The sequence below is a fragment of the Camelus dromedarius genome, chromosome 6 (genome assembly GCF_036321535.1).
Source record: "Camelus dromedarius isolate mCamDro1 chromosome 6, mCamDro1.pat, whole genome shotgun sequence".
Classification (NCBI taxonomy): Eukaryota; Metazoa; Chordata; class Mammalia; order Artiodactyla; family Camelidae; genus Camelus; species Camelus dromedarius.
In genome coordinates this window covers 52,395,426-52,415,881 of record NC_087441.1, presented here as the reverse complement: position 1 = coordinate 52,415,881, position 20,456 = coordinate 52,395,426, and the positions used below count along the sequence as shown (strand labels likewise).

General features: G+C 38.5%; 1 protein-coding gene across 4 annotated transcripts in view; it reads right to left on the bottom strand.

The window, feature by feature from the left end:
• FBXL4 (F-box and leucine rich repeat protein 4) overlaps positions 1 to 20,061 on the bottom strand; it is a 63,170-nt gene extending 43,109 nt beyond the window's left edge. Inside the window, exons 1-5 of one of the 4 annotated variants that reach the window (XM_031456062.2) lie at positions 19,939 to 20,061; positions 10,148 to 10,353; positions 7,566 to 7,638; positions 5,806 to 5,926; positions 4,562 to 5,145 (exon numbers count right to left, since the gene is read on the bottom strand). In XM_031456062.2, coding sequence (XP_031311922.1) covers positions 4,562 to 5,073 — 512 coding nt within the window. In that variant the 5' untranslated portion in view covers positions 5,074 to 5,145; positions 5,806 to 5,926; positions 7,566 to 7,638; positions 10,148 to 10,353; positions 19,939 to 20,061. The remainder of the gene's footprint in view (positions 1 to 4,561; positions 5,146 to 5,805; positions 5,927 to 7,565; positions 7,639 to 10,147; positions 10,354 to 19,938) is intronic. The other 3 variants (XM_031456061.2, XM_031456063.2, XM_031456060.2) reach the window with 3 other exon arrangements.
• Positions 20,062 to 20,456: the final 395 nt, after the last annotated feature.

Sequence of the window (20,456 nt, the reverse complement as noted above, 5' to 3'; positions counted from 1 at the left end):
AATCAGTCAGTGAAAACAAGCAAGCAAATACAAGCAAGTGCACATATGCACACATGTACACACACACACACGCTTTTCTGTGAGATAGCCCCAACTCTTGTAATCCTCTAGACCCAGAGCAGTGCTGATGTGATTAAACTACTTTAAGTCCTGGCCTCGGTAGTCTGTACATTTATGTGCTGACTTTATGTATGCCCACACACTGTATTCATCTACTGGACAAATCTGAGAAACACTAATGTCCTATGAAAGTATTCTGAATCTACATCATCACACACAAAATTCAGTGCGGAATCCCTGTCAGGCTGTGCTTCCTCTGCACAGCTGGAGAACTTAGTTTTGGGATGGTAGTCAGCATTCTCTTCACCAGCCCACTTATTTCTCCTGCTGTTGACTGTCCTGAATGCGCTGTTGATTGTCCTGAATGCCTACTATGTGTCTAGTGCTTGGAAACAAAGAAGCAAACCACGCTGTCTCTGTGACTGATGGAGATCGTTGCTTAAGCAACTTCCTTTGGCAGCAAATTCTGTGACAGCCACTTTCTTTCTCCCCGCTTTCTTAACTTCAATATTATATAGCAAAACTGTTTTCAACACTCAAAAAAAAAATACACACCGCTAAATTTTATTGCTTTATTCCAATCAGTTTCTCTAACATGACCTCAGTGTGCTATTTTCTTCCTCCTCTTTTCCGTTCTCTCTCTTCCAGTGTGCATCCCTGCGCTAGCATATTTCCTGACTCCTACACAAGCCCCCATTAAGAGCTTCTCCTCAGGACCAGGACACTTTAGACTCCCTTTTTTCTTTTCTCTTAATAGAGCAGTAGGCAAGAAGTCAGCAGACTTTGAGATCTTACAGAACTACCTGGAGCTTTCCTACTTCACTCACTGAACAAAGAAATGCCACCAGACAAAACGGGGAAAGACTGCTTTTAAATTCTAAATGTTGCGGGACAAGCTCATTTCCCATGAACAAATGCCTAAGCTACTCCAACACACTCTCTCATTTGCTAACCCCTAAGGTGGGCATAAAATCGTGTGCTATTAATGAAAATAGTAAGCAGTACAGTCCAGAGATTCCCAAACAACAGTGTGTGACAGAGCTTTCCATGATTAAATGTGAAAAGTAAGCAATACATCAGTATATATAAAGACATGCACACATAAACGTGTAAAACTTCCAACCACTCTTTATTCCAGATTCTGATCATGCTAATTTCTCAGCATAAACTATGAAATGATGGTGACGATAAATGATGTTGGTATTTCGTTTACTTGTCTTTTCAATGTGCGCTTATTTAGTAAAGTAAGGAAGCTGATAACCCTAGATCAGTTCTCTAACTTTTATTATCAATACCATTATGTTTCCTAGTTTATTGGTGCTGATTTTCCCTCCCTGTGCTCTGCTTAGATCTCCCGCTCATTTCTGGTGTCCATCCCCCAGATCTGCTGGCTTGCTCCCAAGGGCTCCCACCCACAGCCTTCTACAGAGAGCTACTTGGGCTCCTGCAGCCTCTTCATCCAGAGAGTGACTGGTGCCTGGAAGACTTCCATCCCCCTCCCAAGCCCTCAGCCCACAGTCCAAGTCAGACAGGAGTGTCAGAGCCCCGCTCCCTGGCGACTGCCTCCGGGCTGACTGGGACTTCACACGAAGTTGTATCCCTGCCGGACTTCTTCCTGTCCCTACAGCACTTCCTCACTCCCTTACCCTCCCCACCCTCTTCCCGATTTCTCCAGGAGCACTTTCTTAACAAACTCACTGGCAGAGGAACAGTCCTCTCAAGGTCTGCTTCTGGGAAACTGGATCCGAGAGCCCTATGACATCCCAACATCTGGAGACTTAAGGATGGCCCTCCCAAGCGTGCAGCCCTTCAGTGCCTGGTCCACTCCACTCTGGGCCTCTTCTCACTTCTTGGAGCACTGCAGAATTCACCTCATGACTTCACCATTGCATGTGCTCTTCTCTCCCCACCTTTCCCACCCAAACTAAAGCCTCCCTCAACCCACAGGTCTCAGGTGTTTCCCTCTGCCAGTGGCTGTGCCCTGCTCTCTCGTGGTCCTTTCAGGAGGGCCTGTGAAACTGAGAACAAGAGCCCTGTCTGTCCTGCTCTGTTTTGTTCCCAGCAGTCAGTGAGCAGAGAAGGTGTTCAATCAATGTTTCTGACCATCTAAAGAAATTCACCAAAATGTCATCAGTTACTGAATCTGGGCAGAATTCTCAGGGGCTTTTTTCCTGTATATTTTCTTTTTTAGTATTTTCTAACAAGTTCTTCTAAACAATGACATCTATTGATTTAATTACTAGCAAAGTTAAAAAGGCCCTTTTTTATTTTATAGTAATACATATTGGTTAGATTCATTTTCTCTTAAAAGTTAATGGTATTTTTTGTGGAATAAAGTTAGTGATCAGTTAGGCAAAGCAGAGATGCATCTGTAAATAAACCTGTCACTTTAATCACAATCACACACTACAACTCTCAGCTAGGAATCTGAGAGCATGATTCATACTCAAAATCAGTTATGCAGACATTAAGTTTCAGGTCAGAGGAGAGACATTACATGTTTTATAGATCTTGTCCCCTATTTGTTCATTTTTTTACAAAAAAAGTAGATAACTTTGTAGGGAAGAGGCAAAGAATAACAGAATTCAATAAAACAATTCTCACATAAGAAAAGATCTTACCCAAAGTACTTTTTTGCTTTCAGAAAAAAAAATCTATATATTAAAGGGTGCTGGTTTTCTGTTTTAAGAACATTGACTCATTAATAATATTGTTCACAATGAATTATCAAAATCACTCTGATAAGAACAAGTGAAGATGACACCAGCAGTCTCCAGCTGGAGTTGAGTGGTACTCTGCATTTGCTTCCTGGCAGCCTGGGAGGGGTTCCCTCGGAGTTGAGGGGACAGGGGCTTTAAGGAAGCAGTGTGTTGGGTGGCACCTGATCCCTGCCCCTACTCCTCCTCCACTGGCAGCTGGGGTCCTACAGTTTAACAGGTGCCCATAAACTGCCCTCAGGCTAGAATAAGCTCATAAGGGCAGAGATTTTTGTCTATTTTGTTCATTTGTTTACTGATGTCTCCCCAACACCTAGAACAATGCTTAGCACATGGTAGACACTCAAGTATTTAATGAATGAATGAATGAATCAAGCAATATATAAAATCTAAAAACTGATAAGATTAATAAGGAATAGAAAAATGGGCAAATAACATAACAGACAGTTCAGGATGGAAATATAAATGGCTCTTAAACATGAAAAGATATTCAATCTCAGAGATAATAAAAGAATTTGAACCAAGGTAAAATTTTTCACCTAAAGTTGACACAAATGCTAAAATTTATTAATATATTCTATAGGTGAGGCTTTGGCAAAACATGCATGCACTACACTGCTGGTGGGAATCTAAACAGGTAGAGCCTCTTTGGAGGGAAATTTGGCACTAATATTAAAATTACAAATACATGAACCCTTGGCCCAGCAAGCCTTCTGGCAACTTATCCCACAGATATGCTTCCACACATGTGAAGTGACTCATGGCAAGATCATTCACTGCATTAATATTAATAATAGCAAAAGTATGAAAATAACCAAGCACCCATCAATACAGGAGTGGTTAATAAGTTGGGGTACACATACACTTTTCGTTACTTGCAACTGTAGAAGAGTAAGGAAGCTCATCTTTGCACTTATACGAAAAGAGCCAATGTATACTACTAAGTGGAACAAATAAGGTACAGAACAATGTGAATAGTGTGCTTATTTCTGCGTATAAAGAAAATTAAAATATATTTGTATTTGCTTATATCTGCAAAAAGAAACTCTGAACCAATGCAAAGGAAATGGATAAAAGTGGTTTCTTTGAGGGAGGCGTGGATCCCAGGCACATGGAGAACAGGGAACACGCAAGACTGCATTATGTGCTTTTTAGATTATTGAACCATGTGAATATATTACCTAGACAAATAATTATATTTTAAAAAATCAGGAGGCTGAACTACAAAAACAAGAGAGAGAGGGAGAGAGAGATACTGCTGTGCAAATCAATGATGTAAATAAATAGGCTTTTAGGGAGAATGCATGAATACTTAAAGCAACATTTATTTTTAAATGAAGATCCTGGTTACAAAAACATCCACCTAACACTAAAGTTAATCCCTCAAAGACCTCCTCTAAAGTATCACTGACTTTGAGTTACTCAGAGTATTTAAAAGCAATAGCATGATGCCTGTTTGCAAATATGTTAGAAATCATATTTCCAACTAACTTGTCAGATTGGCCCATGTCCCAATTAGTTCAAATCATGCTTTTCATTTATAGTAAGTTCACACACACAAATCTCACAATCTATGAAAATTATAGGGTGAGGTTTTATAGGTAGAAAGAATGCATTGAATTTCATATGTGTGATCTTTCTTTCCCTAAGAAAAATTTTAAAAAACCAAAGTTGTTTAAATTACTTAAGAGGATGCTTCCAAAAAAAAAAAAAAAGGACTTTCAATATTAAAACAAACAAAACCTTTCAGCCATAGAACACGGTCATTAAAAAATGAGTCTTACCTGACTTCCGCTGGTGGACTTGGGGAATAGGGATTTGCAGAACAAGCTAGAATTCTAATGACTGCTCCAGGATGATAAGTTTCCAGAACATGAACAGCTGTAGGGTACACCTGTTGTTCAAAAGCAAGTTCCACATAGTCTTGGCTCTGAAAATTAGGCGGCGTCCTCTTGAATGGCACGGAAGCACTAGGGCACTGATCCCACCAGGTTCCGTAAGTTCGAAACACAGCTGTCTGAGTGAAGTCACCGGAACTCGGGAATACGTTTGGTACACCTGCCAAGTTCCACATGGTGTAGGACATGCTATTCTCACTCCCATAATGGGAGCTGAAATCCACTACCTCGTTGGCATACTGGATCACCTCTGCATTGAGAGGGGAAGTCCGGCTGTGTGGTTCTACAGTTCTATGGCTGTTCATCATTTCTCCCCTCGGAGCTGTCCTGGCTCGGCGCCGAAGGCATATATAATAAAACATAGTCAGAACTGTTAACATGGGAAAGACCGGTGACATCTAGATGTGAATTATGAAGCTTCAAAAGGTCAGGTGTCCTCGGTAAGACGCATGAACTCTTTGAAGGATGTTCTAAAAGAAATGAATGGCTTGGTGAAATAAAATAATTTAAATAAGCAGAAAAATGCATGGATACGGTAATAAACAGACTTTTTTCACTCTGGGTGATTCCCCAGAGTGAAACTGAGAAAACCAACATTCACTGTAAATGTGAATCTCTGATATAACTTATTTTATGTACTTTTAAGAAATCTAAATATTGAACTGTATACAATTTTATGCTATATGGGAAGCAAAACTGACATTATAAGGCAATGGAAGATGTATGACCCCCCTAAAAAAAACCCTATTTTATACAAAATTATAACTATCCTTCAAGAAATATTAAGTCCTTGAACTTTTAAAATTAAAATTATTTAAAATATATGGTGAACCACTAAAATACTGCTGTAAATCCAAAAGGATCTTAGGCATTGTATAACTTCACATTTTAATAAATGACTTCCTATTTTTAATTATTACTCACTTCCAAACATGCTAAGTATAGATTTCACATTATGAGAGTATAGTTTTCTGGAGCTGACAGTTAGTCCAGACCAACTAAATTAACTGCCTTACACATCACAGATCACCAGACAGTGTTTAATTTATAACTCTTAGCATTATTTGGTAGGGCAGTCCATGGCTGGCTGGCATCTGGTTTGCTGCCAGCTACTCTTAGAAATCACTCACCCCAGAGAGAATGGTCACAGGATACACACTGGAAATGCAAAGGCTGGCACTCATCCATGTGGCCTGAAAATTATACACTGATTTCAGGTACAAGTGGTGCTGAAACATGCCATTCTCTCACCTGTAACACAAGAGTTTGAGAAAATATTTTTATTTCTAACTTAGGAAGTCAAAGATCCCAACAAGATTATCATTTTAGATAAATAGCTATTTACTAGATATTGAACGTTCAAACTGAACAGGTCACATTTTTCTGAATTTTGTGGATAATTTTGAATAATTAATATAGTTTTCAAATGTTATGACAGAACATAATAAAAATACATTAATGAACCCTTTTCATATAGAGGTAGTAAACTCACAGCTTACGGGTCAAACTGTGCCCGCAGATATGTTGTATTGGGACCAAACAGTGACTTGTAAAATTTGGAGGAGTCTGCCACCTTTCACTATCAAGAGGACCCCTGTGAGGAGAGGCCTGAGCTGCTGTGGTGGCTGCTACTGTTCCCCGCCAGCTCCACCAGTTTACAACACAGGCCTGGCCCCCGTCTGCACTGACTAGCTCATCTCTTGCCTACGCAAACAAGGAAATGAAACATACTCATTTTTCTATCTGTAAAGTCTTGAGTTTAACTTCTCCTAAGTCAAAAAAGGAAAACGTACCAACTTTTCTTTAGTAGAGCGATGTGCTAGACTTTCAAAACTTGAATGTTAAGATGATAAAACATTAAATGTCTCTCCCACCCAAAACTTCTAATGGTTTTTTTGTTCTTACCCACAAGATATAATCGAAATCCCCTGGTTTTACATTTCAAGGCTCTCCTCAAGCTAGAACCATCTCTTTCTGTCCAAGCAAGAAACTCTGACAACTTCTAAACAGGATTCATATTGTACTTTAAATCTCACCATTCCTCACCCAACCACTTAATCCCATAAATAGGCTTACTCTCCGGGACCACCTTTGTATCACGTATACACCCTACATTAGGGCTAAGTTTCTTGAAAGAAGGAATCTAGCCAAAGATTTCATTTCTCAACGTACTCAGTTCAAAGTAGGCACAAAATATCTGATATGTTGACAGAAAGGTGACGAGCAAACAAAAAAAATTCCAGAAGTCTAAAATAATTTAAAATTTTGTAACAGCATCCTCTGCCTCTCCATCTCAGCCCAATCAAAACACACTGAAATGCTTGACAAAATATGACCAGTAAAACAGTCAATAAAGAGCTGCGTTTGAAACAAGGAGGGAAAGCACGGTTGTGAGAAGCACAGAGGAAAGTGAAAAAGCAGAGAGCGGAGCTGAAGCTAGTAGGACTCCGGGGACCAGTTACGGCCTTAGTGGTTATAACAAGAGGACCTTCTAAAACCCTTGCAGAGAGGTCATTTCAAGCAACAGGTCATATCTGGAAGAACCCGCATAAAGTCAAAATTCAGGAAAGAGCACCCTGTCTGTGAAACCAGGAAGATGAAAACTTAGCTCACTGGTCAGGAAGCCCAGCCTACTTGACACCAACCTACACGATGGGGGAAGGGCACCGGAGGGAAATCAGCACCCTGTTAGGCACGTACCATGCAGAGTGTGGGTGTGAAGTCACACTGCCTTCATGGGTAAGAATCCCTACACCATCCCCAAGCCAAAAAATCTAAAAAGAAAGAGTAATCCTGAACTGGCAGGGACAGATGCAAAGCCTCATTGCAGGGAAGCTCCCACAGCACAGGACTGACTAAACCTTACTAACTAAACCCAGTAAAAACTTACAGATCGCAAGAGAGAACAAACCGCAGTGATGGGCAGTCAGTAGGTACACTCAGTAAATGGAGGAACTTGCACCCTAAGAACAGGAAAAGAACACTCTGAACAAGACTTTTTCTGGAAAAGAGTAATAAGGCATGTAGTAAAATAAATAAGGTGTTTCTGCAGCATATGCTTTAGTGCTGAGACATCATGAATCAACAAATGAGATTCGCCTCAGGACATGTAACACCCAGTGCTGAAGTGTAGGACATGTTATAAATGCAGGAAAAAAAAACGGTTATTTAGAATATCACTTCTTTATTCAAACGTTTTACCTACCACAGGTATAAATCTGTCAAATAAAAAAAAATTATAAATGCACAAGTATCAAATCTTTAATGCCAAAACTTGAAATGATACAGTTCTTTCTTTTACCAAATACACTTTGTTTCAAAATAGACCCTGAGGTAAATTATGAAGGGTAATTTTCCAAGGAAGTTACTTGGCCCTTCTCCTTCTTAAAAGAAAAAGAATTAATGAAATAAATTTAAACTGCAAAAATGAAATGTAGGAAATAAAGAAAATGTGCAAGTATCCAACTCAACTGACAAATCAGCTAATTTGGAAGACTGGATGTTTTACTCCTGGAAATCTTCAAAGGACAGAAAACCATCTGTCAAGGTGGATGGATGGGTTTGACTGTATAATCTAAATCTATGGACACCACTTCTCACTCGACAGTCTATAAATTGTTGCAACTAAGCTCCTTTTACTTTCTTTATAAGACTGCGTTTATCAGAAAGTAATAGTTTTATAAAACCAAAGAAACATCTGCAAAGTAAGATATCATTCAAGTGAACTTTCACAATCATTCTTGACAAAAAAAAAAAAAAAAAAACCAGAAAAAAAATTGAGACAAACTGTGAAAGACAATTTCTATTTGACCTACAAAGCCACAAACTTTATAACTATTTCCCAGTTAGCTTTTACCACCATAGATTATGGGATAATATCAAAAGCAGCAAGACTGTCAATATGCTCAATATCATTTTTAAGCTGTTAAGTAAAATTTTGCATTGAGGCAACATATGTAAAAGTGAGTTACAAACTGAAAATATATGTTTTGTATGTTCAAACTTCTTCAGCATAGAAGGAAAATGTAAATAGATGCTTTATTCTTTCCAACTATAGATAACAACCCTTAGAGTTAACTTTTTGTGAGATAAAGCTAAAATGACTAAAATTTTTTAAAAAAAGGAAAAGCAGTGTTAAAAAAAAAAAAGCACTGAAAAAGCAAATATAAGTATTCTTTTTCCAGCCATACTATTTGGAAAAGTATGACGAAGTTAAAACCTCTTTTTGAAAATAAATACTGCATAGAAATAAGAAAGAGAAACGTGTAAACCCATTGTTTACACTCTTCATTGATTCTAAACTCCTTTCAGATCAACAAAGATGACATGTATAAGTGTTTGGTGAGGGAGGCAGGAAAAGCACATGGAGAAGAAAGGCTACTTCACGCTACTTTTCCCTGGGAAATGAAGCTGCAAAGGGAACAGACCCACAGTCTCAGGACTCACATGGGCAGCAATGACCAGGGCATAGTTCAAATTGTCCATGTAGTGTCTGGACTTCTGCCAACACATGGAGGCAATTTTTGTGATAACCAACGAATAGCCCAATGGGCAATGAACCAAATGCAAAAGATACAATAATTCCCCTTTATGAGGATGATGGAATTCAAAGACAAAATGATTTTTCCCACCTAGTGCAAATAAACAGTAGTGTTCTGTATTAAATTTGTCCAAGAGGGTGGCTTTAAAATATACCTTTTGGGAGACATTTTCTTTTTCAGTTCATTCAAAAAGCTACATTAATTTTAAAGATTTGGACAATACATCAAAATACTATTTTCCATATAACAAAAAGTATGAATTAGAAACAGGGTGATCTTTATTTTATGTTGTTCAATCCAATCACTTGTCAACAATGATTATGAAGTAAGAAATTCTCCGCAACACACTGAACTTTCATACTAGCACAGTCAAGGAATACAAAACAACAGCCATTTTAACTTGTTATCAAGAGACCTTCATACTCCCTGGGAAACAACTTGCTTTATACGACATGATTTTATTATAATACAACTTTATTTTCATCCACATCTTTCACATTATAAAAGGCTTAACACAGTTAAATAATACAATTACAGAGAAAGCAGTAACAGTGGAAAAGAGAAATTAAGAGGTACAGACAAGGGAGAACATATGTTTCCTACTGAGATTTGAAGTGAGATGGGGAGTCGATGAGGCGGAGAGAAGCAGGATGGCAGGAACTGCGGAGAGGACCGCCTGCGCTTCGGTAGGCAGACAGGGAGGAAGGAAAGCGCTTTTCACGAAATAAACAAAAGGAAGCAATTCGAATGAGCTCAAGCCAGGACAACGCAAAGGCTCTGTTCATAGTGTGATGGAAGAACGCGGAAGAAAAGTTGAAAACTCAAAAGAGGGTTCTCAACTTATATTAAAGTGAAAAGATATGGGAAAGATAAAAAGGCCAGGCCAAAAGGTAAGGTACTCATTGAAGACAAGTCATGATGCAAAACTTACTTGCAAAATGACAGAGACATGTCCATGAAGTGACAGGAAAAAACAAGGGTTTCAGCAGCTTTGCATCATGTCACCAGAATGTCATAGACGGTGTAATGTGGTACCAAATCCAGAAAAAAAGGGCAAACTTTAAATGCTGCTGTTTCTGAATCCCGTCGAAACTAATCAAGGACACTGCTCTGAGGAGAGGACTTTTCTGATTGAGTCTAGAAATCAAGACATGGGGGAACGGAGGAAAATATTAATCAAGAAAAGAATGGAATTGTATTTGAATTTGCTGCAGCAGGAGACACTTAGAACCAGCCCTCTTTCCGGGCCTGCCCCCTGTAGGCTTCCGGTATCTCCTCCCACCTCTCCCGTAACTTCTCAGTCTCCTCCCTGGGTCCTCTTCCTTCTCATTCTTCTAAAATAGAGGTACCAGTAAAGGAAGGCTGTCTCTTTGATCACATGATGCACCTTCCACCCACCTTGAAGCAGTCTTCTCCCTGTCCCTCCCGCTCCACACACCCACCACCCTTCCTGTAGACTCACCGGAACATCCACCGCGGCCTCACCTGCACTTGTGCTTTCCCACCTCAGCATCTCCCATCGAAGCCGGGTGGCTCTGGGACCCCCTGGCCCTTTCTCTGCTCAGCATCCTCTTACTCACCTTTAAGGCTCAGACCGTATCCACCACCCACTTTTTCTTTGCTCTTATATTTTGTGTGCCATTTCTTACATGCTGAGATACTGTTCTACCCTAAGAGACAATGAGTTCCTCAAGTTCAAAGAATATGTCTTAATTGTAACTATGTCCTTAGAGCTTAGCACATACCAGTATATGCTCAATAAACATGTGGTCTTTTTTTTTTTTCTTTTTTTGAGTCTGGGGCAGAGTAGACGACAAGAAGAGAATTAAAATAAATAAAACCAGTGACCCTTCAAGATAAGGCACATGTAGACTGAAAAACAAAGCAAAACAAAGTTCTATATCTTGATATCAAGGAAAAGAGGACAAAAATGGAAAATAATCATGGAAACACAATAGGTAAGAATTAAATGTATGAACTTCCCTGAAGCCATGCAATAAGGAATAGTACACATATTGAAATTTACTGTTCAGAGAGAATGTAAAAAAGTGGTAACTTCTGTTAGTACAAAAGCAGCCTTAAATACATAAAAGAGACCTGACCTTGACCACAAAGAAACTCTGATTGAAATTAAAGAAAAACTCATGAAAGAGATGACTGGAGAAGTAAAAGAAAGCTCTTTTCTCAAATATGATGATTTTTTTTAACACTTCAAATCTGTGTTAAGAGCATACAGTGACTATGAAGGACTGGAAAAACTGCGGATGAAAAAGAAGTTCTTTAAAAAAAAGAAAAGAAAAAGGGCGGGGGATAACCTCAGAGCAAAAGAGAAGAGACAGGCCAATAATATGAGTCAGGATAAAATGACAGGTTAATATTGTTCTGGTATTACATCTGCTAGGGAGGAGCAGAGCCTGAGTCTTAGCAACAGCATCCCTTTTCCTTCGTAATTATTCACAACGTACTATATTGAAAAAAATGTAAGTGTCAGTACAGAGACTATTGGGGATGGAATATTATGACTTACCTGCCACTCTCTCCTCAAATAAATTCTCCTCCAGTTAAAACATTTTTATAATGATAATAATTTTTAATCAACGAGGCCCCAATACAGAATAAACAGGTGGAGTTCTTAACTGAACCAAGTGCATGAAGAGGGAGAGCAGGGCCTCCTCTCCAGCCTCAAGGCTTTCGGAAAATCCAGGCAAATGAAGCAGGAAAAGGTATGGGCACCAACCAGGAAGAAAAACCTAAAGGCCAGGGGAAAATTTTGAAACCAAAGAGGTAAACCAGACCCCTATCTCTTCTGGAAATCAAAGTAGGCCTCAAAAATATAAAAAGTATGGAACATAGCGGGCTGTTCAAACAAGCAAATGGCAAAGACTAAGCAAGAAGTGCCTAACAAGTCAAAGTAGGAATGAACTTGTCAGAAAATGAAGGATGAGATTTAGAACCAATTTAAACCAGGAACTGACAATGGTTAATTCTGCAAAACATTTTATTTCTCCTCTTTCTTTCCTGGACTTTAACAAGCATATCTAAACTTATAAAAAATTGCATAAACAATCTTTAGGAGCAACAAAAGGGAATTAAGGAGCCAATGTTGAAAAAAAAAAAAACTGTAGGAACTAGAGGATAAGTGAATGGTGACTTTCTGACACAACAGATCTGGAAAACTTCCTACTCAAGATACTCTCACAAGTGACAAAGAAGGACATGTTTCTAATTACACAGGTATGATACTACAAAGTACCTTACTTACAAATGCCAAACATGCTGTATTATCTCTATTTTACGTTTTTCTTAATTGTTTAATGATGGTGAAGAATAAAGATGGTGAATGGGAAGAACTATAAATTAGAATAACCCTAAACCTTTAGCAGACAGACACACAATGTATATTTAACTAAAACTTAAGAGTATTAAAAATTAGAAATATCTGGTTGAGGATAATTTTAATGGACTCATAGAAGAGAGAAAAAAAATCTCTCTGTAGCTATTAAAACCATAAAGTAAATGTGAATTTATTTTAGCCAAATACTAGCTATACATGTGTACATTAAAATAAAGACCATTTTACCTAATAAAAATATAGTATTGAATTTAGTTAGCTTTCCTAACAAAAATCCAAGTACAAGATCATAGGTATGTCACTGCTAGCCATTCAAGCTAAAAGAGCAATTAAACTAAAATGGCATAATACTGTTAAATTAACTTTGGAGTATGCTTTACATTTCTAAATATGTACTCCATTTTAAGTGTACCGTTCAATGAGTTTTCACAAAGACATACCAATGCAACCACTACCAGGAGCAAGATATAGAATATTTCTGTCCTCCCCATCACCCACTCATTCCCTGTACCAGGGAAAAACTGATCTGCTCGCTGTCATTATAAATCATACTGTTCTTTATTCTAGAGTTACATATAAGCGAAATATGTATTACTTTTGTGTCTAATTTATTTTGCTTAGCATCACTGAGATTTATTCCTGTTGTTATGTGTATCAGTAGTTTGTTCCTTTATTGCTGAATCATCTGTATTAAATGGACATATTCATTCACCTGCTGATAGACATCTGGGTTATTTCTAGGGCCAAAATGTTTCCAAAATAGCTGTAGCATTTTACATTTCCACCAGCAATATATGACAGTTCTAGTGGCTCCACATCTTTACCAATAGTTAATATTGTCAGTATGTAGCCGTTCCAGTGGGCAGGTGGTGATATTCTATGGTTTTAGTTTGCATTTCTCAATTAACTAGTAATGACACAGAGCATCTTTCCATGTCCTTCTTTGCCATTTGTATCTTCTTTAGTGAAACGTCTTTTTTTAACCAAATTATTTTTTTGCCTTCTTATTATTTATTGAGCTGTAAGAGTTCTTTATACATTCTAGACACAATCTTTATCAGAGATATGTTTTGCTTTTTTTTAAACATTATTTTACTGAGTTATAGTCATTTTACTATGTTGTGTCAATTTCCAGTATAGAGCACAATTTTTCAGTTATACATGAATATACATATATTCATTGTTACATTTTTTTCGCTGTGAGCTACCACAAGATCTTGTATATATTTCCCTGTGCTATACAGTGTAATCTTGTTTATCTAGTCTACATATGCAAATATTTTCTCCCAGTCTGTGACTTGCCTTTTTATGTATTTGATAATATCTTTTAAAGAGAAAAGTTTTCTATTTTTAAACCCAATCTATTATTTTTTCCTTTCATGACATATTTTTGTGTGTCTTAGCAAACATTTTTACAGTACTTTCAAAAGAATAAACCCTAAGACAGACAGTATTTAATATCTTAAATCTGGGAACAGTTTAATACAGATTAATCAAATTTTAAGATGATGTCAAATTGGATGCTACAAATACTTCCAGGGGGAATACAAAATGGTATAGCTTTGGGACAGTTTGGCAATTTATTAAAAAGTTTAACATACCCTTACCAAACCATCCAGCAATACCACTCCTAGTATTTACCCAAGTGTACTGAAAACTATATTCAAACAAAAACCTGTACACAAATGTTTATAACAGATTTATTCATAGTCATTCCAATCTGGAAAGATCCAAGATGTCCTACAACAGGCAAATGGATAAACAGTGGTGCACCTATCCAATGAAATACTACTCAGTAATAACAAGGAATAAATCACTCATTCAGGCATTAGCAGAGACGACCCTCACTATGCATTTTCTAAGTGAAAGAAGACACAAAGGCTACATATTGTTTAATTTCATATGTATATGATATTCTGGAAGAGGAACATCATAGGTAAGGAAAACAGATCAGTGGTTACCAGGGAGTTAGGGGAGAAGATGGGGTTGACTCCAATGGCTATACAGGGTCCACACAAAGGAATTCTTAGGGCAATGGAACAGTTCTATATGCTTCTGTTATCAGTCTTTGTTTTGGACCAAGACAGTCAAGTTGGAGATCTGGTACCCCAGAACTGGCCCGTTTATGGGCATACTAGCTTATTAGTCTGTTCTTGACCAACATATCCTGAAAGGACAATTATCTACTAGTTGGCATGTCCTGCCCATTCATCATGCCCAGGGCAAAGCCTGATCTCAGAGCTCCAGCCACTCACCTGGCCTTAGGGAACCACCTGTCCAGAAGTGACCTTCATGACTTCAGAGAGATTCCCAACTCAAAACAAATTAGTCATTACAGATCTGCATTTATATATATGAGTCAAATTAGCCATCTTAAAGACAGAGAAACAACTTGAGCAATTAGAGCAAATGGTCTCCAATAAAAGTTAATGCAAAAAATAGAATAGTTCTAAAATAATAACTTTTCTTTTCAATCTGAATTAATAGGGTATAGTTCCCATAAATAAGTAAAAGCGAATTTTTAAAAAATTTTAAAGTTATTGGAAATTAAAATCATGGTGGTCAAAATAAATTTAAAACGTAAATGAAAAGAATAAGTAACCTGTAACACAGATGCAAGAGACCTATCTACATAAAGTGAATTCAAGAAGAGACTGAAGGACACGCAAGTATAGTTCCCATAACTCTTCTTAAAAACATTACTCAAGAAAGTATTCCAGTCAAAAACAAATGAATTAAAGTAAGCAATTTTTAAAAGGGGAAGACGTAATATACAAGTAACCAGTGACCTTATAGTTGCAGTACTGGTAAAGTTGTAAAGTATGGGTAGGGAGAAAAACAGAAGACAAGTGATGTAAAAAGGAAATCAAATCAACAGAACCAAGAATATGAGGAAGGCAAGGAGTCTAGGAGGTATGAGGGCAACAGAAAGTCCATTCTAGATGGTTTTAGAATTTCCAAACTTGCAGGGGAGAAAAAAGTAAATATGAATAGGTTAAATTTTCCAATTTAAAAATAAGCCCTTTTGCACAAGGGATCCTGGTAATGGAGTAATTCTGAATCTTGACTGGTGACTATCTACATAAAAATTTCAGGAAACACACACACACACACAAACACAAATGCATGTAAAACTGAAGAAATCTGAGTAACATGCGTAGACTGTAGCAATGTCAATATCCTGGGTGTAATATTGTGTTATAGTTAGGCAAGATGTAGCTACACAAAGAAACTACGTGAAGTATACACAGGATTTCTTTGTTTTATTTCTTTTAAATGAATGTGAATCTGTAATTATCTTTTTTTTTTTTAAGTTTTTTAACAATGCCAAAAATAAATAAACAAACGCAAACTTGCAAATTGGGAGTAGGGAATGGCTGGAAGGAAAAATAAAAGTCTAGCTAAATGATGTTTGATATTTATAAGAGAGACAAGTAAAGCAAAATGATATAGAATAACTGAAACATATGGGCAATCAAGATCTATCTAGAGCACACAAAACTGTCAGAGATGGCAACAGTAGTATCAGACAACATAGACTTCAAGGCAGCAATAATTAAACAGAGCAAAAAATTGTATATTTTGTAAGATTAAAATCCACTAAGAACAAACACAGCAATCTACAAGGACGAATCCAATCAAATTCATAGACACAGTAGGAGACTAACATATTTTGATTAATGATTTGGCAGTTTTGAGGAAGTAATAAGGGTCTAGTACAATAAATGTGTCACACCAAAAAATAAGGGAAGAATAGCTTACCAAACATGCTTTGGGAAAATGTCCATACATTTAGAACAGTAAATTTAGAATACAGTTGGTCCTTGAACACCATGGGGTTTAGAAGCACTGACCCTCTGTGCAGTTGAAAATCCATGTATAACCTATAGTTGGCCCTGCATATATACATGGTTCTTCCTTATCCTCAGTTCCGCATCTGCAGTCAATCAGTAGTGGATTGTGCAGTAATGAGCATTTACTATTGGAAAAAATCCACATATATGTGGACTCTTACAGTTCAAACCCATGTTATTCAAGCATCAAATGTATTATCAAAGCAACCAATTTTTTTTTCAGTAAAAATATATAACAGAAAATAGCCAATAAGAGAATACATACAGAGTACTTTAATGATCTTGGAGTGGAAACTCAAGATCCCATAAAGAAAGAGAAAACAAAACTGACAATATATATATTAAAGATTTCTATATGGCAAAAGCTCCCAGAAACAGCATGTAAAGAATAAACGATGAAAAAATACTAGCAAATGGTGTACCAAGTCATTGATAGCCACGATACATAAAGAGCTATTACAAATCAATAAGAAAAAGACTACTTCATTAGAAAACTAAGCACAGAATATGAAAAGGTGAGCAACAAAAGAATACAAATGTCCAATAAACATTTACAGATACTCAACTCCAATAAGCAAAGAAATGCAAAATTAAAATAGTAATAAATACTACCTTTTATCCATAAAATTACTAAAATGTAGAAAATGATCAGACCATTTTAGCAGAGATTATTTGGGGACAATTCTCCATAGGTCTCTCACATTTCTGCATACCTTAAAAGCAGGGGCACTGATAATCTCTGTCCCAGACTATCTTTTCAAGGGTATTTATACAGCAAACATGGTTAGCAGATAGAGAGGTCTCCCTCTGGAGTAAAGGGCAGGTTTGTTTACTATCCAACATAATAAAGATAATGCCTCTTTCCAGGGCAACGGTTAGATAGGGCTACTTGCAACCTATTATGAAAGGGTCAGGTTCCTTAAGCTCAAGGTTCCTCTCCTGTAATGCAATCTACTATATGTGCTAGAATCACCTGGCCCTCGTCACATCACCCCATGGAAATCAGGCTTCAAGGTAGTAGCACAAGAAAAGGATGATCCTCTGTCTACTGTTACTGCTGTGCTTTGTCTCTGAACCAGGAATCTCATGTCTTCTGCCACCATCCATGAGATTGTTAGCTAGAAAGTAGGGTAAAACTCAGCCTTGACAATTCCTGGCAATGATACAGCAACAGCAGCAGCTTTCTGATAAACTGTATAAATTTACTCTTACAATAATCTTTTTAAGAGAAACATAGAACAATCTATCATAATTTAAAACATATTTATCCTTTGACCCAGCAATTCCACATCTAAGCATTCACACTAAGGAATTAACAAATGTGCATATGTACATATATATATATACATAATACACACACACACACACACAAATACACACAAAAAATGATCCCTGAGACTTTGTTTCTAATAGAAATAAATTTGGAATGGCCTAAATATCAACAGTGGATTGGTTAAATAAATTCTGGATTATTCCTACAATGAAATATCAAAAACACTTTAAAGAGATAAGGTTATATGCACTGACACTGAAAGACGTTCATCAATTATTACTAACTGGAAGTTACTGAAAATTATATACAGTACACTGCCACTTGAGAAACACACATAGACTTATATACATGTATTTTCAATGTCTGGAAGGAGAAGCAACAAGAGAAAGGCAAGCTAAAATAATACTTGCAAGAAGAGGCAAGAAACTTTAAGGTGAGGGTGGCATGGGGAGGAAGGAGCAAAAAAGAGAATCAACTTATGCCCACTATTTGAATTACCAGACATTAAAACACATTATAAAGCTACAGTAATAAGAGAAGCATGGTAGCAGCATAGGAAGCTAGAGATCAGTAGTTTAGAAAACAACAGTTTAGAAAAACAACAGTATACAAAAATCAGGGCCTAAAATAAATATAGTATTTGTCATCAGCAGGGAAAAACAGAATTCAACAAATGGGGACACTGGCTAACAACTATGAGAATAAAAAGAGTCTTACTTCCCTTCTTACACTAAAATATAGATGTGGTCAGTTAAAGATTTAAACATGAAGAATAAGATCACTAAAAGTACTAGAAGAAAATAGAGGTGGATATTTATACACAATTCATGTGGCAAAAGGTCTTTCTTAAGAGGATATCAGAGTTGGATCCATGCTGATCACAGCAAAATTTAAGAGGATGAGGCAATGAGACTAACCCAGTAAAGAAAGGACAGTTTTTGTTAACTGACCACATTTAGAAATAAAAGAAAAACAGCAACATTTTAAGATGCCATTGTACAGAGGAGTAAAATTGCATTACTGGACCATGGAGTTAGTACAAAGGACTAAACATCTTACACTGAGCTGACCTCTCTGATTTTCAAGTCCATTAACAGAAGGGAAGAGCATGAAAATGCAGGGCTCAGAAAAGTAACATTTGGGACTGCAGTTAAAAAAAAGAAAAGAAAAAGAAAACAATGGAACTTAGAAAGAATTGTGGAAAGAATCCAATTCAATGAATAATTCAAATGAACACAGAGTGCCTACTATGGGGTGATGCATACTGTCACCAGAAAGACAAGAACACTGTCCCTTCCCCCAAGAACTTAGTATCTAATAAACGACCACAGAAGCGTTGATGTATGAATCCCCCTCTACTCAACCATCAGGTACAATATGTAATATAGGACAACAGAGGCATGGAGTGATCTTTTAGGAAAAAAAAAAAGAAATTTACCTATATTACGAACTTAAGAAACTGATGAGTGCATGCCAATAAACAGTAAAGACAGAATGTGTCCTCTAACAGACCAGAAGCAAGATCCTCGCAACTGGTGTGACTGAGACCTCCAGGGCATAACGCCAGACAGGGTATCCTGCAAACGCAACAACCTGATCACAGGTTTTTATCATCTTGACTTTCTAATTATTTGTATATTTTAATTAGTGAATGCATCCGAGCCTTCCTGGCAATGAGCTTTTGGGAAACCTCAAGGAAACCCAAAACCACTCCCACTGCAAACATGTTGACAAGGAGGCCAAGTGGATGCTCATCATCACACTGTACTCCAAGGATAGCCTAAACATAGACACAGGGCTGCTGCCGGCTATCTCGTGGCAGTCCTGAATAAGGACATGGGCCTGGTTAGGCAAAAACCATTCGGTGCCAGAGAGAAATCAGGGCAGCACACGCAGGAGCAACAAGTACACAGGCGGGCAGGTAGCCGACTCAAAGCTGCACAGTCAGCACTACCCGCCAACCCCGCGGTGTAAACAACCCTGCGCCGCGCACAAGGACCGACGTCTCACGCCCCGCAGACAGACGCGCAGAGAAGCAGGGCCCGAGGTAGCTAAACTGCAGGGTCCCCAGCAAGCCCCACAAGCGCAGCGCAGGCGGCGAGGAAGGGAAGGCCGGGGCGGGGACCTCTGCCGGACGCCCGGGCTCCCCGAAGCGCGGCGCTCCGCCCGGGCCTGGCCCAGCCCCAGCGCCGAAAAAGGAAGACGGAGACCCGCAGGAGGGAGAAGCAAAGGAAGGGCCGTACCCTGCAGGGTCCCGGAGAGGCGCGCGCCGTGGGCTTCACCAGCGACCAGGCGGCGCCAGGACGCCGGGGCTCGTGGGCGGATCCCAGGCTCCCGCGCTGCCGAGCGACCGGGGCAAGCCCAGCCCAGCGCGACCCGGAAGGAAGACGCACAGGCCGCGAGCCGGGGCGGGGCCAAGGTTGGGGCGGGGCCACGGCGGCGTCTGAACCGCCCTCTCCTAGGCCGAGGGGAGGGGCTTCCTGCTGTCTTCCGAGCCCCAGTCGTACCCTATGAATTGCCAGTTACTCCCCAGCCGGCAGTGGTTGCAAATCTACTGTGGAAATAGCCCCTGCCTCTCTTTGGCCTGCCATCTGTAGTGTAGTCCTGCTAGGCTTCTTCAGTCAGAGTTGATGGATCAGGGGATGCATAGGGATTACGGGTGGTAAGATTCTCAGAGGAAAAGTGAAAGAAGTTAGAGGCGCTCTAAAGGCTTAATTTACCGAGTTTGCGAACCTCTTCTGTCCCAGATACAAATCTTTCC